Raw genomic sequence first — 21,836 nt, 5'->3', positions numbered from 1 at the left:
TAATTTTAATATGGAACAGGGAAAAAAGCAAGGAATGGAAAAATACCCAACCTCAGGAGGAGGGCTCACTGACGCTATATAAAGAGGAGGGTCGACATGCCCCGGGCTGTTTGTGTGTCTGAGCTGTTGGTGCTTAAATGCTCTTCACCCCGGGGCTCGCTTCACTTTGCTTTTCTGCTATTATTTCTCTGTAAATGTACGTTTCTGCTGTTCATGTGCTTTTGTGTATTAAACTCATTTACAAGAATTCGAATCTTTTCCAGAGGATCTTTTTAAATACACTGAAAAAAGTTGGACCACCACATCGTTGGTGGGATAAGGTGACCACAAAGTCTGTTTCTGATTGTTCAGAGACATTCACACCAGTCGTCTGCTGGAGGTTGTTTTGCCGGGCTCTGGACTCTCCTCCTCGATCCTGAGATTGTGCTGAGAGACGCCGTAAGCCTGGGAATGGCACGTGTTGATGTGTCATGTTGGAGGAGTCGGACCACCCTCTGGAGGGTCCAGGTACCAGCAGTGACACTGACCCCAGCCAAAAGTTGTGCATTTGGATCAGGTGCAGTGTTGAGGTTTGACCTGTGGATGGCGCCACACTGACACCGCCCGGAGGAAGAGGAGCAGTGTCGCTGCTGAAAGTGCTCATCATCTTCCTCCCACTGATGAGTAAAGGCTCTGCCTGTCTGTGGGTGTCATGTTCCTAGACCAGGGGTGGGCAACTCCAGGCCTCGAGGGCCGGTGTCCTGCAGGTTTTAGATCTCACCTTGGGTCAACACACCTGAATCACATGATTAGTTTGTTACCAGGCCTCTGGAGAACTTCAGGACATGTTGAGGAGGTAATTTAGCCATTTAAATCAGCTGTGTTGGATCAAGGACACATTTAAAACCTGCAGGACACCGGCCCTCAAGGCCTGGAGTTGCCCACCCCTGGTCTAGAGCATGCATGTCCACCCACACATCACTGAACTTTTCCTTAGAATCGAACTAATAACTGTTTGCAGAAAAACGCCTCCAATTCCACGGAAACCACAAATACTCGTCACAATTTTATGGCTTTTCTGTGGAAATATATAATTTTCAAGTAATTTAAAGCTAAATTATTGAAAACAATATAGTTTACTAAAAAAATTACTATCATGTATATATACAGACAGACAGACAGATAGACAGATAGATCTCCTGCCTCCAGCATCAGCCCTCATTATGGTCTGTATATTCATGTCCATCTCACATCACTGACATTTTGCTTTAGAAAAAACAAGCGAGCTTCGGAGAGAATAGAGTGGCACAAATGTGTGTAAGGTTCACAGTGGGAGGTGTGATCACCTTTGTGTGCACTGTGGTTAATTTGGCCTTGACACACACTTTCCATTCGGTTATTTACCACCAACCCAGACGGCTTACTTTAAAGCACATGTAGTCAACAGGCAGCCAATGAGACAAACCCTCAGGACCAATGTTCAGGGTCTCATAAAACCACAGACAGTATAAAATATATTGTGTTTATATATAATTGAAAATATGAATATATGATACCTGGCAACTTGAACAACCACGGCAGAACAAGGCTAACGGCCAGATTAAAACTCCCAGACTACTGCAGCCACTGACGACGTACGAGGTCTCACTCAGTCACGCCAATCGACTGGAGAGGCCGGTGAGCTCCTACACGAGGACGTGGCTCGGACTTCCCAAATGCCTCAGCAGTGTTGGACTCTATACTGTCATTGCCTAACCCTAGTCTGGTAGAGGACATTAAATGTGCAAAAGTGAGGCTTGAGATGTCACTTACGGACTCCCGAGACCCCATAGCAACGGGGAGGAAGTGGACCCTGGCCACATCTGTGCTACAGGCCAAATCTGCTCTTCGCCGTCGTGACGTGGTGGGTCACGTCCAGCAGGGCAGAGGAGGATTTGGTCTTGGAGCAGTAACACCTCGGTGGCAGCAGGCATCTGTAACCGAACATTGAAAAATGGTGGTGGAGGAGGAAACAGCCAGACATGCCCGAGCCGTAGCGCTGGCCAAGCAGGGTCGCTGGGTGAACTGGGAGAGTGTGGGAAAGAGGAAACTCTCATGGAGTGAAATCTGGGGAATGGAGGCTAATAGACTAAGTTTCATCATCCGAGCGACATACGATGTGCTGCCTTCCCCAATAAATCTGCAGCTGTGGTTTGGAAAGGACCCATCCTGCCCCCTCTGTACAGTCTTTATAGTTATCCTGGTCACGTGCAGCTGTTGCTGCCTTCCCTGTATCAGACGGCTGACCGAGAGGGTGATAGCGAGGGCCATGGACGCGGGACTCGAAGGCCCCGCACCCATGATGCCGTTGTTGGAGGTGAGATCGGCCGAGCTGGCAGAGGAGTAGCGGCGTCAGCTGTATTGTGACCTTCTTCGAAGGTGGAGAATATATCATGAAGTAATATTTTAGCAAAGACCATAATAATCCAGCTGCTAATGAAATGTGCAGGATTATAAGGTAGTGCACACGCCTGCCCAGTGACAGTCAGCGTAGGATGTAAGAAAACACATTCTCTAGTGCTTATTGGCTGTGTATTTAGTTTTTCCGTGATAAACTGTTTCAGAGGTTATTGCAGTGCTTAGCCAGACTGAAACTGTGCAGAGCTGGAGGCTTTGTGCAGACTTGCAGAGAACATTGCCTATTTTTACTTTGCTAAAAGAGAATAAGAGGAAACAGATTGGGGTGAAAGAGCATTGAGACTGTAAGTGAAGTGCAAACACGAGTGCCTTAGAAGGGGTTGAACTTAACTCTCACTGTTGCAGGATAATATACTTTGCTTATGCAGACAGAGCAGGTTTAGCCCTTCAGCCCTTTAAAACAGTGGAGCCTGTGTGCTTCCTCTATGGAGATTAACACAGAAGATGGTATTGTGTACATCTCCACATGCATGTGCTAATAAATCATTGTTGTTGACTGGACCTGCTCAGAGTACTGTTTGTTCTTTCTCAGCACATCAAGAAAGAATCGGGACACCAGCCACACTCAAGCACATCTTGGTTGGTTGTAGGACTAGCCGTACTCATGTACACATGGAGACACAACCAGGTGCTCAGGTGTGTAGCCGAGAAAGTTGAGCGCAAAAGAAAATCCATCGTCGCTCAACCTTTCACGAACCAAGGGGAGCGTCAGTATCCATCAGCATTTGTCTTTTGTTAAAAAGGGCTGACATCACTTGTGCAGCTAAGGCAGTCAGCTAACCGCGAGACACGCCCAGGATTGATCAACCCGTGGTGGGCCTGCCTCAACAGGGGGCTTCAAAATCATAGAAAGCCCAACGCTAGAATTTTCACTCTTCTACCCTCTGCTCCTCCCTTTTTTCTGGGAGGCAGGGGGGAGGTAGAGCGTACAGCAGGATCCGGCGGGGAGGTGTGGGATGCCAGATCAGGCGCCCCCCTTCCGGCTCTCCTATCTTGTCTCTTTTGCCTTACTTCTTGCTATCACCTTTTCTATCCCCTTGAAGAAGTGAGGCTCTTTAAATATGAAAGAGATAAGTATGACTTTTGTGGTGAATTGATAAAATAAACTGTAGAAAAGAGAAATAACGTTATAACATAAACCAGTGACTCCGGGGCCTGATCCACCCTGGCACGGCCTCCTTGGGTGAGTGTCTAGTGATAATGGTCAAAACACCCGAGGAATCCAAGGTCCACTACTGACGATGTGTCCTAAAATTTTAATATTACAATCTAGACTATGACCTAATGTCTAAACCCAACCAAGGAAGGTAAAGAGAAACTGAAAAATGGCAGAACAGCTTGTGATAAAAGACTGAAACATGCTGTGAAGTTGAGGCACACAACGATGTCCCGCTGGTAAAGTTTCCTCATAGCAGCAAGACCTTCTGTATATGAAGCAATGCATCACCAGGGATCGTAACATTTAGTCCTTTTATTGAATTGTGTTTAGATATATTTATTTACATAATTGAACATATGAATTAATAAAAATAAATGAATGATCCAGACTCTAATTCATCCTGAGAACAGAAATAAAGTTCTGCTGGTAAATTACTGGAGGTGTGTGATGCACCACCACCTGTTACATGCAGCAGTGCAGACAAAGGTGTGATATCCGTGCAGAAACGTCTGACCACAAAGTTTCTGTTGTGGGAGGCTGCTTATAAAAAGAGACGTGTGGAGTGGGGGGGTCACTGCAAGCCTGGAGCGTCTGTCCCACCATGATCTGCTGCATCCTTTACGTCTTTCTGCAAATCTCCCTCACAGGTAAGAAGACTGGCAGAGTTTCAATGACAGGATATTTTAGACCTGCGCTGAAATACAGTTTCCACCTCTTTAAAGGTGAAAATGAAGAATTTTCTGTGGTCGCTGTTTTGATTTGACTTTGTTCTCCTGTAAGGGGCTGCTGAGAGCGGCATAGTCGGTGGCAGGGAGGCAAAGCCCCACTCCAGACCGTACATGGTGTCAGTCCAGTATCGGGGAGTACATTCATGTGGAGGGATCCTTATTCAGAGGGACTTTGTTCTGACTGCAGCTCACTGCAAGTACGCTTTTTATATGGTCATGAACATGAAGACAGGACAAGCACGTAACTGCTTTTAAAAAGTCAAAGGATGTTATTTTAGCTGCTGCTGTTCTCTCAGCAGTCACTGTGCAGACGCTTCTTTGAACATTGTGTTTCAGACATGAGACCTCAGGTTCTTGCACCGTGGTGCTCGGAGCACACGACATCACCAAGAAAGAGAGAACTCAGCAACGCATCGAAGTGGACGAGTATTTCGCTCATCCAGGGTTCACTGGACAATACGAATATGACATCATGTTACTGAAGGTAAAACTGTCCAACTTCACATCAAAGTAACGTTTAAAGTGACCTGATTCCCTGTGCACTGGGTTCATGTGTTGAACTGATGCAGGAGCAACTTTCACTGATTCTCTTTGACAGTTGAAGAAGAACGCCACGCTGAATAAGTACGTGAGGACCATGGGACTGCCCAAGAAGAACGGGGAAACACCCGCCAACATTAAATGTGCTGTGGCCGGCTGGGGACTAACCAAAGCTAATGGATCTCGTTCAAATGTCCTAAAAGAAGCCACAGAGAAGATGCAGTTCAGCACTGAGTGCAAACACATTTGGCAAAAACACTTTAACTCTGGTCACATGATATGCACCAAGTTTACCAGACAGGACGGAGGCGTTTGCCAGGTAATGAAATAACAAAAGCAGCCCAGCAGCTAATAACTCAAATACAGGTTTAGTTTTTTATTCATGACAAAAATGTGCAACCTTTACACAGATCGCTCAATCAAGTCTTTCTTTGTAGGGAGACTCTGGTGGGCCACTTATCTGCAACACAAAGCCTCAGGGTATAACAGCCTTCATCTGGGAAGAGGACTGTAATAATCCAAAGTACCCGCATGTCTATACTAAAGTCAGCTCCTTCATCCCGTGGATCAAGCAAACAATGGAGGAGCAGGAATGATGCACGAGTCAGAGGAGCAGTAAAGCATATGTCTCATTTATGATGGTGTAATAAAAAGCTCAAAGCATGCCTCTTCATTCTGTCCTCAGCACCTTCTTCAAATGTCATTTTGACACGCGCTGGAAGCTTTTATAAACTTCCAGCGCGTGTCTGAGTGGGCGGGGTCTGATCACAGGTCTCAGTCATAGTGCAAACTTTTGAAGTTGAACCGTTTTCTGTCTGTGAAGCCAGTCATCTGCAGAGAGAGTGGGAAACAGGTCACCTTCAACCTTTTACCAAAACTGTTACGACTCTGACTGGACAGAAACAAAGACAACAAACTGACCTGACTGGGATCTCTGGTGAAATATCTTTTCTCTATTACCTGTTGAAAGGTTTAATATGAGTCAGAACACACGTACACGTCAAGAGAAAGGACTCCCATTAATGTGAGACGTTTATCCTCCAGGTCTATGATTCAAAATAAACGTGAAACCCAAAAGATGTTTGTCCCTGTTTGACAGCTTCTCTCGATAAATCCACACGTGCAACTACAGCACAAAGACGGAGGTGCACACGCGTGTGATGCTACGTCCACACTAATGCATTTTTGTTTGAAAACGCAACCTCGTCTCTCCGTTTGGCCTCCGGTCCACACTGAGACGGCGTTTTGAAAACGCACACATTTGGAAACAGAGACTTTCTAAAACGATGACGCGTGTTAGTCATGTGACCAATTAAACTAAGATATCGGAGGGCGTTACACAGCAGTTGTTTTGTTGGACAGCCCTGTTAAAGATGAATATCAGTCTGTAGATGCTCCAGAGAGCTTTTCTTCAAATTCTTTAATTCTCACTCGCTTTTGCAACTTTATACTTTTGTGTTACTCGCAGCAACAACTCCACCTTTATTGTGAGTCCATTTAAAAAACTCGCTGCTTTTCCTCCACATTTTGCCACGACGTTTCAAAGAGCGGGAACGGCGTTTTCAGATGAAAACGTTCCCCCCTAACCCCTATCTATCTGGGCTCGTGTGGACGTAGCCTGACTCACGGCCTGCCTGACAGACCGCAGTGACACAGCTCACAGCTCTCACCTTGTCAAAGAACCTGCTGAGTTTCACAGCGTTTGAGGTGCCTGCAGCCAGGTATCTGGGGTTGGTGCAGTCCTGGGAAAACAACACAACACCGAAAGTTCAGCACTGCAGTGAAACTGACCACAGCAGCTTCTACATGTTTTATTTTAGGCTGGAGGACCAGACACAGGACAGAGAGGAGCTTACTGATGCTGTGATGTTTATGACACATGTGTGTTGTTTTTATTGTTCTGAACTAGAATTTGTTTTTGTATATTACTGACTGAAAAACGTAGGCGGTGTGTAAGTGTGTGAATCACCGCTTTATTCTCATCATTAGTCTCGTTTCCTTTTTTATGAGTGTTAAACATGAGTTGTGCTTTATGTGAGAGATAAACCAATGAAACTGATTCGTTGGTTTAAAGCAGCTGAAGCTGAGAGCTCGTGGAGCAGAAAAAGGCGACTTACAAGATTGATTTCTTCTGCATTGAAGTCTTCAGACAAGAACGCCGTCCGAGTGAGAACTTCACTGCGCTTGTTCTCTGGAATTTGGTCAAACTTGGTCCCGATCAACAGCAAAGGCACCGGATTCTCTGCAAACTGCTCTCTGTCATAGTCACTGCAGTCAAATATCGAAGCTTCCACATTAGCCATGTTGTCTGTTTATCATTCTGAATGAAGACGATGTCAAACACACAGATCTGCTCACCCGTTTGAAACGATGACTCCAGTTGGAGAGGAATCCTTATTCAGAGCTTCCAGTGACCAACGGTACAGATTCTGAGAGGACTTCTTATTGGTCAGATCGTGGACCAATATAATTCCTAAAAGAACCCAAACATGAAGAGCATGTCTCAACAACACATCACTGATGAAATCAATGCTTTCAGACCTGTGTATAAGTGTTTACCGTTAACCGAGTTGTAGAAGACTGCTCTCGTGCTTTTGACGCTGCTGGCGCTGCCAACGGATCCTCCAACATCCCAGAGTTCAATGTAGAAGGTTTTCTCCTCTGGGGTTCCCTCCTTATAGTCTTGAACCTGGAGTAGAATAATTATTTCGACATCAATAGCTCATCTGGCTCCATCTCACTCTTACCTCTCTGCACATGCCTAAACCATCCCAGCCTCGTCCCTCTGATGGACTCATTTCTAAACCTGTCCATCCCGGTCACTCCCACCTTCAGCTCTACCTCCTATCTTTTTGTCAGTCACCAAACTATACATCATAGCAGGCCTCATTACCTGCCCCCTCACTCTTGCTGCTATCCTCCTGTCACAGATCACCCCTGACACCCCGGATCCCCTGGTATTTAAACCCGCCCACCTGTTCCTTTCAGGTTCACCGTTACACCCGTCTCCCTCTCGTTAGTGTTTTATAAGAGTTTAAAATAAAAGACCAGCAGGACTGTAAAGTAGAAGATGCTGGACCTGCTTACCCGCACATCTACAGAGCAGCCAACAGTCCACGATGGATTTCCCAAAACTTGATTCTGACACAGCAGATGGACCAAGGAAGACTTGCCAACCCCTGCAAAGAGCACAACATGATACTGGATAAAAGGAGCTGATGCAAAGCACAGCAGTGGCTGCAGGGTTAAACATTTTTGTGTAGCTGATCGATATTAATGGATTTAAATTATGAATAGACTCTACAGCTGCTGCTGACTGGAAGACAACTGAACTCCACCGAAACATCGAGTCAGTTTACGACAGACTCGGCTTCCAGCAGAGCACATCTCCGGAACAACATCAGTGAGTATCCGTAATGATCTGTAGGGTGTCGCTCTCTGATTCGGCAAAACGTGTTTCTGTGAAATATAAACTCTTGATGTGGAATCGTTTCATACCCAAACACTCTTCTTACGTCCACCTGCCGCAAAGTGACCGATGTAAAAATGACGGGTATTAAAATTCAGCGTCGCTCGCCGATGTACCTTTATTGTGAAAATTACCTGTGAGGTTAGACATGACAGGTGTGTTACGTGATGTTTATCCGTAGCTTTAACTGCCACAGCAGCAAACTGACCACAGCGTCGGTCTCCTACTTAAAGATTAAGAGTTTTATAAGTGAGCGAGTTCCGTTCAGAATAAGCAAATGTCCTTATAAATAAGAGCAGACAGTAGTAAAGGTTTTGCTTGTGAAAATAGTTCATAACTCACCGGAATCTCCCAAAACCAACACTTTTACCCTGTCAAGAGAGGCCATTTTTTGATAGACGCAATCAGGAAGTAAACAGTGTTCTTAAAACCACGCCCCTTGAAAACGAAGCCATGCTATTCGCCAATATGCCCGTCACTCAAGCTTCTTCGCTTCTACGGGCTAGTGCAGATTAGTGCAGCCGGGCCAGGGCCAACTGAAATGTTGGTCCGGGTTTATTTTTCATTTCCGGGGTCGTCGTCTCAAAATAAGAAGTGAAGCATGTTGGCTAACCCAGCAGCTAAAGGACCGTGAGGTGCGTTTGTGTTCAGTGAGTTTTAGCGGTGTTTTTGTGAGTTAACGTCAGTGTGTGCGACTCTGAGATGACTGTTGGCACATAAACAATAACCGGTAAGGGTCGCGTTAACGCCTGCCGGCTTTCTGCAGGCCAACTCAGTGTTAGCGCTTAATTTAAATAAAAGTAACTTCATCGAGCTTTTATTAAAGATAAAGTGTGAAATAATAAGATGACCGGTAAAACGATTAACACGCCGTCTTTCTATTGTAGTCTATTACATTAAAATGTACAATAACACCGGCCAACCGGATGCATTATGTTTTAGTCTTTGTTTGGATCTAAGCTAAGCTACGCTAAGCTGTGATTGATGATTTGACATCGATAACGGGGCCGGGATTTTCTCCTACTGGGTTAATGTGGTCTACCTTACACTTCCCTCTTAAATTTAAAGTTTTGTACTTGAATAACTCTTCTGGCCCTGCTCCTCACCCCTGCCTTCCTGATGTCCCCCCCCGCTGTCGCACTCTGCCCTGCAGCTCTTTCTCTCCAGACCCAAAGATGATTGAACCAGAGGTACTGACCGAGGTCCCCGCAGCTCTGAAGCGGCTGGCCAAGCAGGTCGTGAGGGGTTTTTATGGTCTGGAGCATGCTTTAGCGCTGGATGTGCTGATCCGTAACCCATGTGTGCGTGAGGAGGACATGCTGGAGCTGCTCAAGTATGACCGCAAACAGCTGCGCTCAGTACTCAATACCCTAAAAGCAGACAAGTTTGTGAAGTGCCGCATGAGAGTGGAGACAGCGCCCGATGGCAAGACAACGAGACACAACTACTACTTCATTAATTACAGGTTTAAATCTCTGCTTTGTGTGTGTGTGTGTGTGTGGATGATGGACACTTTAGACCCAGTAGTCTTATTTCTGTCTTACATCTTTTTAGGGTACTGGTCAATGTGGTCAAGTACAAACTGGATCACATGCGACGACGCATTGAGACAGATGAGCGAGACTCCACCAACCGCGCTTCCTTCCGGTGTCCCTGCTGCTTCTCCACCTTCACCGACCTCGAGGCCAACCAACTCTTTGACCCTATGACAGGTAAACGTGCAGACCAGCGCTGCTGTACTGTAATATTCAACACGCTTGGATTTTTGAAAGCATTCTGGCAGTTTTACAGGACTTTAGTCCAGCTTTTATGGGATGAATAATTAATTAGAAGCTTCTTTACCGCGGGTGGGGAGAGTTCATATATATTTAAATAGCACGCTGCGTGCACAGAGAAACTTGTCGTTTTTTTGGTGCAGGTGGACGGCTCAAAACGGCGAGCGTGGTGCCTCAGCTTTGGCTCTTTCCCGTAGATCTTCACTGAGTCTTAAACCCTTTGGTTTGGAGCGAGGCCCCACATATTTCTGCTCCTCAGTAGTTCGATTTTAAAACCAAGCATAAAGTAACTGAACTCGACGTGCAGCGTCAGTGGGAGGGAGGAGGACACTCTTCATCTTTTTTTAAAAAATCAATAGATGCAGAACTTTCTCCCTCTGTGGACGTGTTTGCCCACTCAGCCCCTCTGTGATTATCCTAACTTGGTAAATCTGGCTCTCAGTTTATCTTGTTTGGAGATATAATATGTGGGCAAAGCGAGGCAGGCGCTCACATCTGGCAGTGATTCACATTGGATGTATCGAAATGAGTGTGTCAAAGTTAAATGAAGACTTCAGTATTTTTGATGCAAGGATCACTTTTTGTGATCTGATGTGTTGCTTTTTGTTTGCACTTCCATTATGTTGCGTGCTCCTCAGCTCACCTCTAGATGGCAGTAACAGCACCTACCAGGATACATTTAATGACAATTCCTCCTAATGAAACTTACATATGCTGCATAACGATGAGCTCTGAATGACACAGACTGAACGTAGGTGACCACGAAACAGTTTGTGCACTTAAAAAACAGAATTTTCACTTTTACATCAAATTTAAATAGTTGGTAATCAATGACTTGCAGCGGCCATGATGATGTCAACACGCGCCCTTACCCGAACATTTGCTGTCTCCCTGCAGTCACAGTGGAGCCACTCTCACTTTGCTGTTCGAGCTCCAGCAGGATTTTATTTCTGAGATCTGATGATTTAAAGTGCTCCTTCCTTTCTGAGCAGTGCACATTACTGTATTACACAGGATGCAATGCATTTTGGGAAAACGGCATCTCTTTGAATTTGGTTTTAGAGAAATTGAAGCAACATCCCCAGAACTGATGATCACTGAAATGGGATGTATGTGTGTTTGCTAAAATCTATTCTCGTTCGCTTATCCTTGTCAGGGTCACGGGGGGGTGGAGCCTATCCCAGCTGTCATAGGGCGAGAGGCGGGGTACACCCCGGACAGGTGGGCAGGCTGTCGCAGGGCCAACATGTGCATTAAAAATCCTGATTTGCATTAGAAACGTTGTCCAGAAAACTGCTGTGCTCTGAGCGCTCTCTCTGCAAAGGTTTGTGTTTGTTTGAGCTGTTTTCATTCAGAAACTGCGTCAGCTTTAAGCTGTGACGCCACGCTGACTGCCTGCCAGGGTCGGGGCTCATTGCCAACCGTCCGGCTCTGCTTCTAGGAGTCACAGTCTCATTTGTTTTCAGTGAATAATTCTGTCCAGTACTTGCATGTGGTTTACTGGGATAAATGCATGTTGTAAATAGTTGATGTTGTTGGCTGTCAGGTTGATTCACTGTAGAATCACTATGTTAAATGTGGGTGTGTTTAAATGATCGAGCTCTAAGAAAAGACACAAACGGGAGAGAATAGATGTGCAGTCTCGTCACTCTGGATAAATGAGCCATCAGTATGTTTGTGATGACACGCCTCACGGTTCCTCTGCGCCGCTTCCTGTCTCTGCTGCTTTGCCTCGGTCAGGGTTCAGCCTTCAGGTCCCTGCAGCTCTGCTGGTAGTTTGATGGGCTGCTTTTGTCGGGCCAGCAACACTCAGCGTAACCTCGCGAGGATCGGACACGACGCTGCTGGTCCTCCAGCTCATTCTGACCCACAAAGGAGAGCCGAAGCCCTGCAGCTCTGAGTCTTCACAGCGCGCGGCGTGAATGTCGTAACACGTGATCTTTTTTTCACTCGCTCCACCTGACGCGCTCATTCCTCACCTTCAGCCAACATGTTCTCCACCTTTGTGCAGAAAAAGCAGAATATTTCAGGCTGAGCCAGAGACCAGTGCCAGGCGATTATGAATGAACGTATTAATCACATTCACGTGATTTACTTTGTAATGATTTTCTCCAGTAATCTCAGCTTGGTGCCGTTTAGCACACATCGAGGATAAATAAGATCTTAATGAGGTATTTACCACTTTAATCTTAAATGCACAACAGTTTGTACATTAATGAAACGCTGTTGCCTCAGCTGTGACTGTTCACTTCATTTGCATTAATCTGGAGGTGCTTTAGTTGTAATAGTAGCCTGTGGGGTTTTGTCCTCTCGTACACATAAACATAAAGTAGGCGTGAGCTCTGTGCTGCTGCTGGAACGGCTCCCAGCCAGAGAAGCAGATGGTCGAAGCTTGCCCTTCTCTTAGTGGTAGGAAGCAAGTGTGGTGTGCACAGCATACAGTTTCCCCGAGCCCTCGCAGACGTTTCCTGTTTAATATACGAGCCTCTGTCAGCGCTCTTATTCCTGTTGTGTCGACACAACCACGCCCAGCCTCTGTGAAGACCAAGCCTGAGCCCGATTGGTTATAAATCACCAAAATCAGAGCACAAATGGCACCAAAGGCAGCCAGCAGGTTCACTTCCTGTGATATATCAGCTGGTATGTAAAGTAGTTGGAGCCTAAACGTCTCTGCTGGCTCGTGTTACAGACTTCGGTCCATGCAGCGCCCTGTAAGCAGGTCTGTAATGATTGTTTTTCACCCGCAGGTACATTTCGCTGCACCTTCTGCCAGACGGAGGTAGAAGAGGATGAGTCCGTCTGTCCTGACGCCAGGACGCTCGTGGCGCGCTTCAACGAGCAGATCGAGCCCATCTACGTGCTGCTCCGTGAAACCGAGGACGTGAACTTGTCCCATGAACTGCTGGAGCCTGAGCCTGCTGAGATTCCTGCTCTCAAACAGAGGTCAGTCTGCCGAGCCTCGCAGCATCGCACTCGTCCTAACAGCTCACCTCTGTCGTCTGTAGCCACAGGAGGAACCCGAAACCAGTGAACTGGACACATTTTCAGACTTGATCATGTTAACTTAGCTGTAAATATTATTCGCTGACTCTTTCCTCCAGCCGAGAACGCGCTGCGGCATCAGGAGCAGCGAGCGGCCCGCACCGCGAAGCCTGGTCGAACAAAGGATCGACCTACGCTGATCTGTACACCCAGAACGTTGTCATCAACATGGACCAGGAGGAGCAGCAGAAACAGGCCGGCGATAGCAAGGCGCCAAAGGAGAGGCCGGTGTGGCTGACTCAGAGCACCGTACAGGGCGCTTACAACGAGCCGGACGTCCTCAAGAACCGTACGTACAGCGCTGTCGCTGCAGCCGCTCAATCAACAACGAGTCTGTAACATCTCTGTGATGGTTGTGTTTCATTTGTAGCTCAGTCATTATATTCAGACACACTAAACAGAAACAGACGCTGTTTAGACCGTGTGTCCAGCTCCAGGCCTGCAGGTTTAGACGTGTCCTTGATCCAGCACAGCTGATTTAAATGGCTGAATGACCTCCTCAACATGTCCTGCAGTTCTCCAGAGGCTGGTAACGAACTAATCATGTGATTCAGGTGTGTTGACCCAGAGTGAGATCTGAAAGCTGCAGGACGTCGTTCTCATCTTTGTCTCTCGTGTAGAGTTTGTTAAAAAGATCAAATTTAAACGTCTTCACTAAATACGATAACATTTGAAAATGGACTCAGAGTGGGATGAAAAACGTCTCCAGAATGTGCAGCTCGTTATTGAAGATGAATGAATGTAATAGTACTCTAAAGCACTGCAGTCTCCGACTCCGTGAATTAGTTTAAGTTTAATTCAGCGTGAATTTCCTCCCAGACTCGGCGGCTCTTTATGCGATCGTTAATCATGAGTGATGTTTCTCGTCCTCGAAGGGTTGCGTGTAGCTTGGATACTGCACGGACTGCAGAGAGCGCCGTTTTTGTGCTTTTCATCTCAGTCGGTGCTCAGCCTGTAGCTGAAACAGGTTATTACAGGTCAGCCAGGTTACCTCCATCTGTCAGAGCCCTTCAACAAGTTTTCTTCTAATGACTTTACTGCATGCCCTTGGGTAAGGATCCAATCAGACCTGGCCAGAGTACCACTGAGCCGTGATTGCTTAATTGGAATAATCAGGGCTTGATTAGTGAGTGGCTGAGGCAGGATCCCTCATAATAGAATCCGTTCTTATGGAAATTACAAATTAGACATGTGGGTTGTTTTTGTCACAGGTGTGTCTCTGCGTCCGTCTGTGCTTCATGGTTCATCTGCCTGCAGATTTTACCCTGTGCTTGAATCCTGAGCGTGCATCAAGCTGTAAACGTGTTTCATGAACTGGTTTACTGAAAGAATAAAGGGCCTGACTCCAGCTCATAAATACAACTTATTCATTTGAACGTGTGAAGAAAAACCCAAATTCTGATACGATGCATCAAAAACAGAAGCTGTGGAGCTTCTTTGTCCTCAGCTGCTGAGAGCGAACGAGCGCGTCTGTAGTTCCTGAGTCTTCTGTGCTTGCTGGTGGGGATGTGCAGCAGATGTGGACCAGCGTGGCTGTACGGATGATTTCAGTCAAGCGTGCGGAGCTTCAGCTGGTGTCGGAGGCTGTGGCTCTAAAGATGGAGCAGCTCTTTCAGCCCACACTCACTGGCTGACGTCAGCCGCTCTGCCTGCTTTGACATCAGCGGGGATGTGGCACCTGCTACATCTACATAAAGTCGGGCTGGGCTCGAGCTCGCACGCCGAGACTGAAACGGTACGCTACCGTTCGTTAGAGAGCTCTGAGGGCTTCCCTGGGGGCAACTGCCCACCGTGGAACTGCCAGGCTTTAGCATTGTGCCGGTTGAAACGCTAAGATGACGTTAAGCCAGGTGGTGGTTGGCATAGCAACTGCAGTTTAACGTCCACTCACTTTGAAGTTATCACGCTGGATGTGTGGCAGAGTCGGGAGCTGACTGCACACGCTGGGAGTGCGCACTGTAATGTCAGAGGCTCGTCCGAGCTTATTTCAGCAAGTTGGGAGGAAGTAGAAGAAGAAAGTACCACTCGTGGTTTCCTGCCTCTCTGATAGGCTCCGCTGATCCTCAGCCAATGTTTCTGTTCATCTAGTTTCCCATCTGTCTAGACCAATCACAGAGCACACAGCTACCCTGGAACAGGTATCGATAAACCTGTGAAACATGTTTCTAAGAACTCACTCACTCTGAAGCCAACACATTTCTTTTAAAAGATTAATGTCGTTATCGGTCGTTCTTGGAGATCTCACGTTTCTGTGTTGCAGCTGTTTGTCCCAGGCCACGCCTTCTTTTTGCTTTGCTGTGATGTAACATGGCAGCACTGAATGTCTGCCAAGAAACTGTGCAGGTGCTCATCCAGCCTACGCTCCAGTGAGATGTCCTGATTGGTTAGAAGTTGCATCATGTGATCAGATGATAAATCTCCACTCGATCCCATGGTTACCTTACCACATGACACGGATGCAGAATAAGCAGCAGGGTTGAAGAGCAGAGCTGCGTTGAAGTTAAGCTAAAAATGAGAATGTGATCTAATCTTAATGTGGTTTTCACAGGTGGTGACGTACCTGGAGCCCAGGATGGAGCACCTGGTCCTGGCACCGGTCAGCTAGATGAAAACGAGGAAGTGATGCGCGCGCTGCTGATCCACGAGAAGAGGAGTGTTGCAGGCGCCGGTGCAGGTGGAGCAAGCGCCGCTGCGAGGGCTCTCACCTCTGCCAACGCCAGCGACTCGGACAGCGACACCAGCGAGTCGGACGATGACTCGCCCCCGGGTCCTCCTCCTGCCGCGGCCGCGCAGCATCGGGGCGAAGAGGAGGACGATGAGGACGACGATGAATTTGAGGAAGTGGGCGACGAGCCCACAGTGATGGTGGGAGGCCGGCCCTTCTCGTACAGAGAGGTGAGCCAGAGGCCGGAGCTGGTGGAGCAGATGTCTGCACAGGAGAAGGAGGCCTACATCGAGATGGGCCAGAACCTGTACCAGGACATGTTCTTCTGAGCCACAGTCGGTCACAGCTCGCTTTAATCATGCTGCTCAACAAGTATCCAGCCTGCTTCAGCGTTCTTCGTTCCATTAATGAGGACGCACTCTGACAGTGTTGCCCCCCCCCCGTGTAGTATTCTGTCCCAAGTATTTTTAAAGCACCGCCCTACAACCCTAGAAGGAGCTGCCTAGCTGCACTGTGCCAACTGTTTTGTCTTTAGTTTAAATCTTGTTGCCCGTTTAAATGTATCAGGTGTTTTACTCAGTAAATTTCAGCGCTCAGTGTCGTGGACGAGAAACATTGATTTCTACAAACAAGCGCATGCAGCAGTGAGCTTGTAAAGCTGGTGGAGGTGTGAGTGCTGGAGCTGCACACTGATGGAGAACCTGCGAGGACGAAGCAGCTGACTTTACGTTCTGCGATTTATTTCTTTTTGTCTGAAACGAGTTAACAGACGGGACGTTTAAAAACTGATCTCAGCCAGACGGAGCATGTGGAGTGAAACATTGGTTCTTTGGAGCTTCTGTAATAAAAAGATACTGTGGTGAAGGAGGAGAGTCTTTATACCATAAACATACTTTTTGACTGACATGTTGTTCCTGTGTACTGTCACCAGGGGCAGTGTCATCACTGTGGTGTTTGTTTAGTGCTTCCTGCTCTGAGCATTTCACGTCATACACAAAATGATCCCTGTGAGTGTCACCTGCTCAGCCAGTGACCGTATCGGATGACAAAACTTTTTAAAACTTGAACGGCAAACTGCAAAAATGCCACAAAGAAAAGCGACTAACAATCTTCTGCAGTGTTAATGTCGGGTTTGACATGTTCCAGGTTGTTACTGTTGCAGAGGCTAAAATCGAGAAGCGGGAGTTGCTTTGTCGACAGGAAACGTTTTGTTTGATTTATTCTGTTGCCGTAGCTGCAGCTTCAGCAGAGGCTCAGCAGCAGGTAAGAATAAAGCTTCTTCATCACCAAGTGGAAACGTGCACTTTGCACACCTGTCGCTCTACCTGGGCTTCAGTGGTTTTAATAAGGTTTGACTTTGGAAGTTTACCCATGTAAAACCTGTTCCTGCGTCATGTGATCTGGTTTCATCTAAAACGTAATGTAAATAAGAACGTGGCACTTCCAGCTGATTTTAAACCAACTCTCTGATCAGCTGCTCCTGTTCAGGCTGCGTTCAGCATCAGTTACCATGGTGACAGCCGCTTTCATGAAATTTAAAACATCTGACCCGGCAATCGTGCTCGGTGTGCCAGGTTAGAAATGTAAAATCAGAGTTTTCATCGCAGTGGTGGTGGGTTTTGATCGCCATGGTAACATGCTAAAAACATAATGTGGAAGTGAACCATTCGCACAGATTCCTGTACGTACAGGGTCCTGAGTGTTGTACACGTGTAACCTGTGCAGCCGAGCACAAAGACATCACTGAGTTTGCTGTTTTTAAACGCAGCTCTCCATCACCAGTCTCTGTCTGGTTGGAGCAGGCGGTGCTCACTTGATCCATTTTGTGGGGAAGAAGACTCGAATGACGCATAAAATACTTTTTAAGTGCACTGAGAAGCCCGTCATCTCTGAATGGGCTTTTAGGTTTTGTTAAACCAGCTAATGCAAAGAAAGCCTGCCTGCGCTGAACTTCCCGGAGGACAGAAGTCATCATGGACAGAAACGGTGAAGTGAGTGTTTAAAAAGATGTCTGCATACCCATAATCCTTCATCAACGCAAACACAGCATCTTGATTTCACACAAGAGTTTGTAGGTTTTACATTTTAGTCCAGATTTCTGTGCAAACGTTTCAACAACGAGCTGTTCAGAAAATAAACCCCTTTGTCTTCATCACAGGGGGCAGCACTGAGTCCCAGTAGCCCAGAATGACTTGCAGAGATCACATGTGTGTGTATGGCAGGGGTCGAGGGCCGGTGTCCTGCAGGTTTTAGACGTGTCCTTGATCCAGCACAGCTGATTTAAATGGCTGAATAACCTCCTCAACATGTCCTGAAGTTCTCCGGAATAACTAATCATGTGATTCAGGTGTGTTGACCCAATGTGAGATCTAAAACCTGCAGGACACCGGCCCTCGAGACCTGGAGTTGGACACCCTGATATATGGGAACGAACTGCATGCCCACACCCTTTCTTTCTGATATAATTTCTTACGTAATGACTTTGATATTTTACAAACAAAGCACGGCTGTTTGACAAATCTGCCGGTTTACTGAGGCACGTTCCTTCAGGACATTGTCTTGTCACAGCAATCGAGTCGAGCAAGTAACTAAAACTAAGCTTCAGGAGACGCCGCTGTGGTCAAATCTTTCCTGCTGTCGGCTCAAATCCAGGTCACGTTATTTATTGATGCGTTACCTGCTGAATAAACACAGCGAGTACAGCAGGCTGGAGGCTGCATCCTGAATAAAGGCAGCATTGTGGTTAGCACTGTTGCCTGCGTTCACCTCCACCGTTGGCGCAGGTTCAAACACGTGTGCTTAATAGGGATAGGCTCCACCCCCTGCTAAGGATCGCCTGCAGAATGCCCTCACCGTGAACTCTGACACTGATGCTGGAGAAGATGTCTGTGTGTGAAAATGATGACGGTGTCACTGCTCTCGAGTACTTTTGACAATCTCAGGAAGCACAAACACAAGTAATAGATTACTTTGATCATTTTACTGTATATGGCTTGTTTGTTTACCTCTGGTCTGATGTGTTCAGTGTGATGGCTCTGTGGGCCGACGGGCTGCTGAAACAGCCTGGCTGCACTTAGCGCTGATGATGTCATCATGGTTTTTGTGGGACGAGCTGACTTAAAGAGTTTTCTTATGATGGTGCTGACTTCTACTTCACTCGTTTGCAGCAGTGGTTTGTAATGACACTTGTACCTGATGGACAAGTTATTTGGTTAAATCTGCTTTAATTTCACATTAAAGAAACTTGAGACCTGCTCACATCTGAGCCTTGTTTTCCTGTCGGGTCTTTTAGTCCATATGTGGCACAGATGTTCCTGTACGCTGTCCCAGCTGGACCCAGTCTCATCCTGCTGCTGCATAGTCCCCAGCACACCTTTGCACAGCCAGTGTCCTGTGCTGGACTCCTGTCTCTGTGGAGCTGGTGCTTACAGGCTGTTTGTGTTGTTCTTTAAGCTGGTGCTGACAGAAATATGATTACATGAACAAAGCAGCCGTGTTCTTGTGTCATTTATTATTGTGCACAATCGTATTTTTGCTTTGGGTTGTACGTGAGTACAAACCATCCTCCTTGCTATAACACAGGTATCAGAAACACTGTATACAGTGTAACAGGTTAAAAAAACCTCGCTGAGACTTTAATTCAGTGGAAATGTCAAGCTGCAGACACACTTGTGAGGTCTGGCACCTCTGGGGTAACCCTACAAGCCCATACATTCCTTTTAAGTTAGAGGATGGACACCTGTAGAGCACAGCCTCAAAGGTCAGGATGAAAACAGGCCCCGGCCTCATTAAAACCACCCCCACTCTTCAGGACAGCTCAATTAAAAACCTAACCTCATGCTGCTCCATTGATCTGCCGAGGCAAGTCTGAGTGTGGGTTACAGGGAGAGCGAAGAGAACTCGGTGGGGAATCCACAGAGCTGCAAAAAATCAGGAGACCCTGAAGATCAGGTAGACTATGGCGTACTGAGAGGTGCTGTGAGGTTATTGTGCTTTAATGGGTTTAACAGGGTTTAAGAAGATTTCTCCCCTGATGGCATCTTTGGTGGTATTTTCCTGCAGGAAAATGCGCACGTTCATATTCATGCATGGATCTGACCTCATTTGGCTGCTTAAAAAAAGGTGTGACATCCTGACAGAAAGCAGCGTTTCACTGGGAGAGGGTGGTGTAAAGCAATGCATCCCCACCCCCCCATGGTGTCTGTGAGTGGGTGTGAGTGGAGACGTACAACGGCACTTTATGAGTGATGCTTCAGAGGTTTGATTACATAAGGATTGACTGATTGCAGGTGTCTTCATCACTCTTATCCAATAAGAGCTGAGGATTAACGACGAATGATCGACCCTCGTTCTGTCTTCGGTTTCCTTTGATCGCACAATCTGAGCTTTTCAAAAGCTGAGAATATTTAATCTGCAGGAGAGAAATCTAATGATCGCTGGAATGATGAGTTTGTGCAAGCTCAAATTTCTCCATGCCACCAGCAGCTGTGATAGCAGCTAAAGAGCTGGAGTCTATCCCAGCTAATGTGGAGCAAGAGGTGGAGGTGGGGCACAGCCGGGCAGCAAAGACGAGAACCGATTCATGGCCGTGTCACACCCACGGACGAGCTGTGGATGATTTTGTCTTTTGGAGGGCTGCAGGGAAAAAACACCACGCCTGCACCACCCGGCTGTGATTACTGAGATTAAATAGATAAAGCTTCCAAATAACTTCTCCAATTAATGTCCAAATGCACTGCAGGAGGTCAAGTGAAGCGTCGAGGTCAGTAGGAGTGCGGACCAACAGAAGGACCAGCGTTTGCAGCTCAGCGTGTTCATACAGACGAATGAGGCAACATAAGGATGTGAGGTGCTGCACTCAGGAGAAGCCGCCGCTGTGTGGAGGTATGTGCCAGCGTCCGAGTGGCTGACCACAGCCGGCCAAGCTGAGCTCTGGTCACGTAAAGAATTCGTGCTCCTCCTCAGCGGCGGTTCACCTTTTACTCAAGTATTTCACGTCCAGGCTCAAAGAACCATTTTCCTCTTATTTACTGATGATAGTCTGTCCACTCGTCCACACCAGCCGAGGACAGTGACGCGTCTGAGGAGGCGTGTTCACCTCGGCCTGACACTCAGCACGAGCTTTTCTACACCTGCTGTTAACATCGTGAAATATTCGTCTTACACTTCAGTTCAAACTGAAGGATGAATTTGTTGGTGAACGTGTGGGCCGACCTTATAGCAAGGATGTCAAACGTACGGTCTGAGGGCCGCCGAATGTTCCGCTCAGGCCGACTGCACGACCACGGGCGTAAACTTGCAGAGCAGCGGGGTTGGAATTCAGCCTTTTCCCAGGAAGCATTGCGTTGTAGTTTTCTTTGAGTTTTCTCAGCACATATCATCTGCTTTTTAAATGAATGAGGTCAGAGTGTGTTTACAGTGAAGACACACGACTTCAACACTACGCAGACTCCAGCCTGGGCTGAACTGATTCCACCTGTAATCATTAGGCGGCTCTATTGTAAATAATCACAAAATGCTCAACAAACATTTCTCACGATGTCCTCGATGCGTTTGCCTCATCTGTGCGTGTTGACAATGAATCACGCTTCGGTTCGTCACAGTGGATCACAGTTCCTGTGCTGAGAGTCGAAGGGCTCCTGAGAGCTGCTTTAAGTGGATTACTGACCTTTGATCGTGCGTTTCTTCTCCAAGAACTGGGAGATTCACTCAGCCTCTTCTCCACTAATAAGCTTTAGAGTGATTTTCACTACTCCATTGATTTGGCGTTCATTAAAAGGCTTTCAGCGGCCTCGTTGTAACTGCACCTTCAGACATGTTACAGTAAACTCTGCACTCATGTTTTGGTGACACGTGACACACTCAGCCTCAGCAGGGCTGCAGCGTAACACCAGTAGAACTTTGCAGACCACGCCATCCTCCACGAGCTGTCCACGCTGAGGTTCTTCTCCACGTGATCCATCACCTGCCTCGGCCTTATCAACCTTCCAGTATGCAGAATATTAAGTAGAGGTTTGAGTAT

At 47.0% G+C, this 21,836-nt stretch overlaps 3 protein-coding genes across 7 annotated transcripts; 2 read left to right on the top strand and 1 right to left on the bottom strand.

Annotated features, from left to right (window-relative positions):
- Nucleotides 1–3,983: 3,983 nt before the first annotated feature.
- Nucleotides 3,984–5,459, top strand: LOC146501162 (granzyme B-like). The gene is made up of 5 exons (XM_085135630.1): nt 3,984–4,242; nt 4,376–4,520; nt 4,660–4,807; nt 4,922–5,182; nt 5,301–5,459. The coding sequence occupies exons 1-5, from the start codon at nt 4,197–4,199 to the stop codon at nt 5,457–5,459; spliced, it is 759 nt and encodes a 252-aa protein (XP_084991756.1). The 5' UTR covers nt 3,984–4,196.
- rabl3 (RAB, member of RAS oncogene family-like 3) lies at nt 5,220–8,802 on the bottom strand. 3 transcript variants are annotated; one of them, XM_085135632.1, is made up of 8 exons: nt 8,675–8,802; nt 7,951–8,042; nt 7,423–7,552; nt 7,222–7,336; nt 6,981–7,131; nt 6,534–6,605; nt 5,785–5,823; nt 5,220–5,694 (listed from the first exon to the last, which is right to left on the bottom strand). In XM_085135632.1, the coding sequence occupies exons 1-8, from the start codon at nt 8,718–8,720 to the stop codon at nt 5,638–5,640; spliced, it is 702 nt and encodes a 233-aa protein (XP_084991758.1). In that variant the 5' UTR covers nt 8,721–8,802; the 3' UTR covers nt 5,220–5,637. The 3 variants fall into 3 exon arrangements, with proteins under 3 accessions (XP_084991758.1, XP_084991759.1, XP_084991760.1); XM_085135633.1 differs by lacking the exon at nt 8,675–8,802 and adding an exon at nt 8,467–8,658; XM_085135634.1 differs by lacking the exon at nt 8,675–8,802 and adding an exon at nt 8,197–8,345 and having other exon boundaries at nt 7,951–8,064.
- Nucleotides 8,803–8,830: 28 nt separating this feature from the next.
- Nucleotides 8,831–16,718, top strand: gtf2e1 (general transcription factor IIE, polypeptide 1, alpha). Of its 3 annotated transcripts, none has more exons than XM_085135613.1 (6): nt 8,831–8,967; nt 9,486–9,797; nt 9,887–10,044; nt 12,855–13,050; nt 13,209–13,438; nt 15,698–16,718. In XM_085135613.1, exons 2-6 carry the CDS (start codon nt 9,508–9,510, stop codon nt 16,141–16,143), a joined length of 1,320 nt encoding a protein of 439 aa, XP_084991739.1. In that variant the 5' UTR covers nt 8,831–8,967; nt 9,486–9,507; the 3' UTR covers nt 16,144–16,718. The 3 variants fall into 3 exon arrangements, with proteins under 3 accessions (XP_084991739.1, XP_084991741.1, XP_084991740.1); XM_085135615.1 differs by having other exon boundaries at nt 8,843–8,982; XM_085135614.1 differs by having other exon boundaries at nt 8,843–9,062.
- Nucleotides 16,719–21,836: the final 5,118 nt, after the last annotated feature.

This window comes from Neolamprologus multifasciatus, chromosome 16 (genome assembly GCF_963576455.1).
Source record: "Neolamprologus multifasciatus chromosome 16, fNeoMul1.2, whole genome shotgun sequence".
Classification (NCBI taxonomy): Eukaryota; Metazoa; Chordata; class Actinopteri; order Cichliformes; family Cichlidae; genus Neolamprologus; species Neolamprologus multifasciatus.
This window is presented reverse-complemented; position numbering and strand designations above follow the sequence as displayed.

What these genes read in the sequence shown, in the direction of transcription:
- LOC146501162 (XM_085135630.1), top strand. Translation starts at nt 4,197, where the DNA reads ATGATCTGCTGCATCCTTTACGTCTTTCTGCAAATCTCCCTCACAG. An exon ending in CTGACTGCAGCTCACTGCAA is followed by an intron (nt 4,521 to 4,659) that starts GTACGCTTTTTA and finishes ATTGTGTTTCAG; the next exon opens with ACATGAGACCTCAGGTTCTT. An exon ending in ATGACATCATGTTACTGAAG is followed by an intron (nt 4,808 to 4,921) that starts GTAAAACTGTCC and finishes TCTCTTTGACAG; the next exon opens with TTGAAGAAGAACGCCACGCT.
- rabl3 (XM_085135634.1), bottom strand. Translation starts at nt 8,250, where the DNA reads ATGTGCTCTGCTGGAAGCCGAGTCTGTCGTAAACTGACTCGATGTTTC. An exon ending in ATGCAGAAGAAATCAATCTT is followed by an intron (nt 6,606 to 6,980) that starts GTAAGTCGCCTT and finishes TTGTTTTCCCAG; the next exon opens with GACTGCACCAACCCCAGATA. An exon ending in TCAGCAGGTTCTTTGACAAG is followed by an intron (nt 5,824 to 6,533) that starts GTGAGAGCTGTG and finishes ACCTTTCAACAG; the next exon opens with GTAATAGAGAAAAGATATTT.
- gtf2e1 (XM_085135613.1), top strand. Translation starts at nt 9,508, where the DNA reads ATGATTGAACCAGAGGTACTGACCGAGGTCCCCGCAGCTCTGAAGCGG. An exon ending in ACTCTTTGACCCTATGACAG is followed by an intron (nt 10,045 to 12,854) that starts GTAAACGTGCAG and finishes TTTCACCCGCAG; the next exon opens with GTACATTTCGCTGCACCTTC. An exon ending in ATTCCTGCTCTCAAACAGAG is followed by an intron (nt 13,051 to 13,208) that starts GTCAGTCTGCCG and finishes TCTTTCCTCCAG; the next exon opens with CCGAGAACGCGCTGCGGCAT.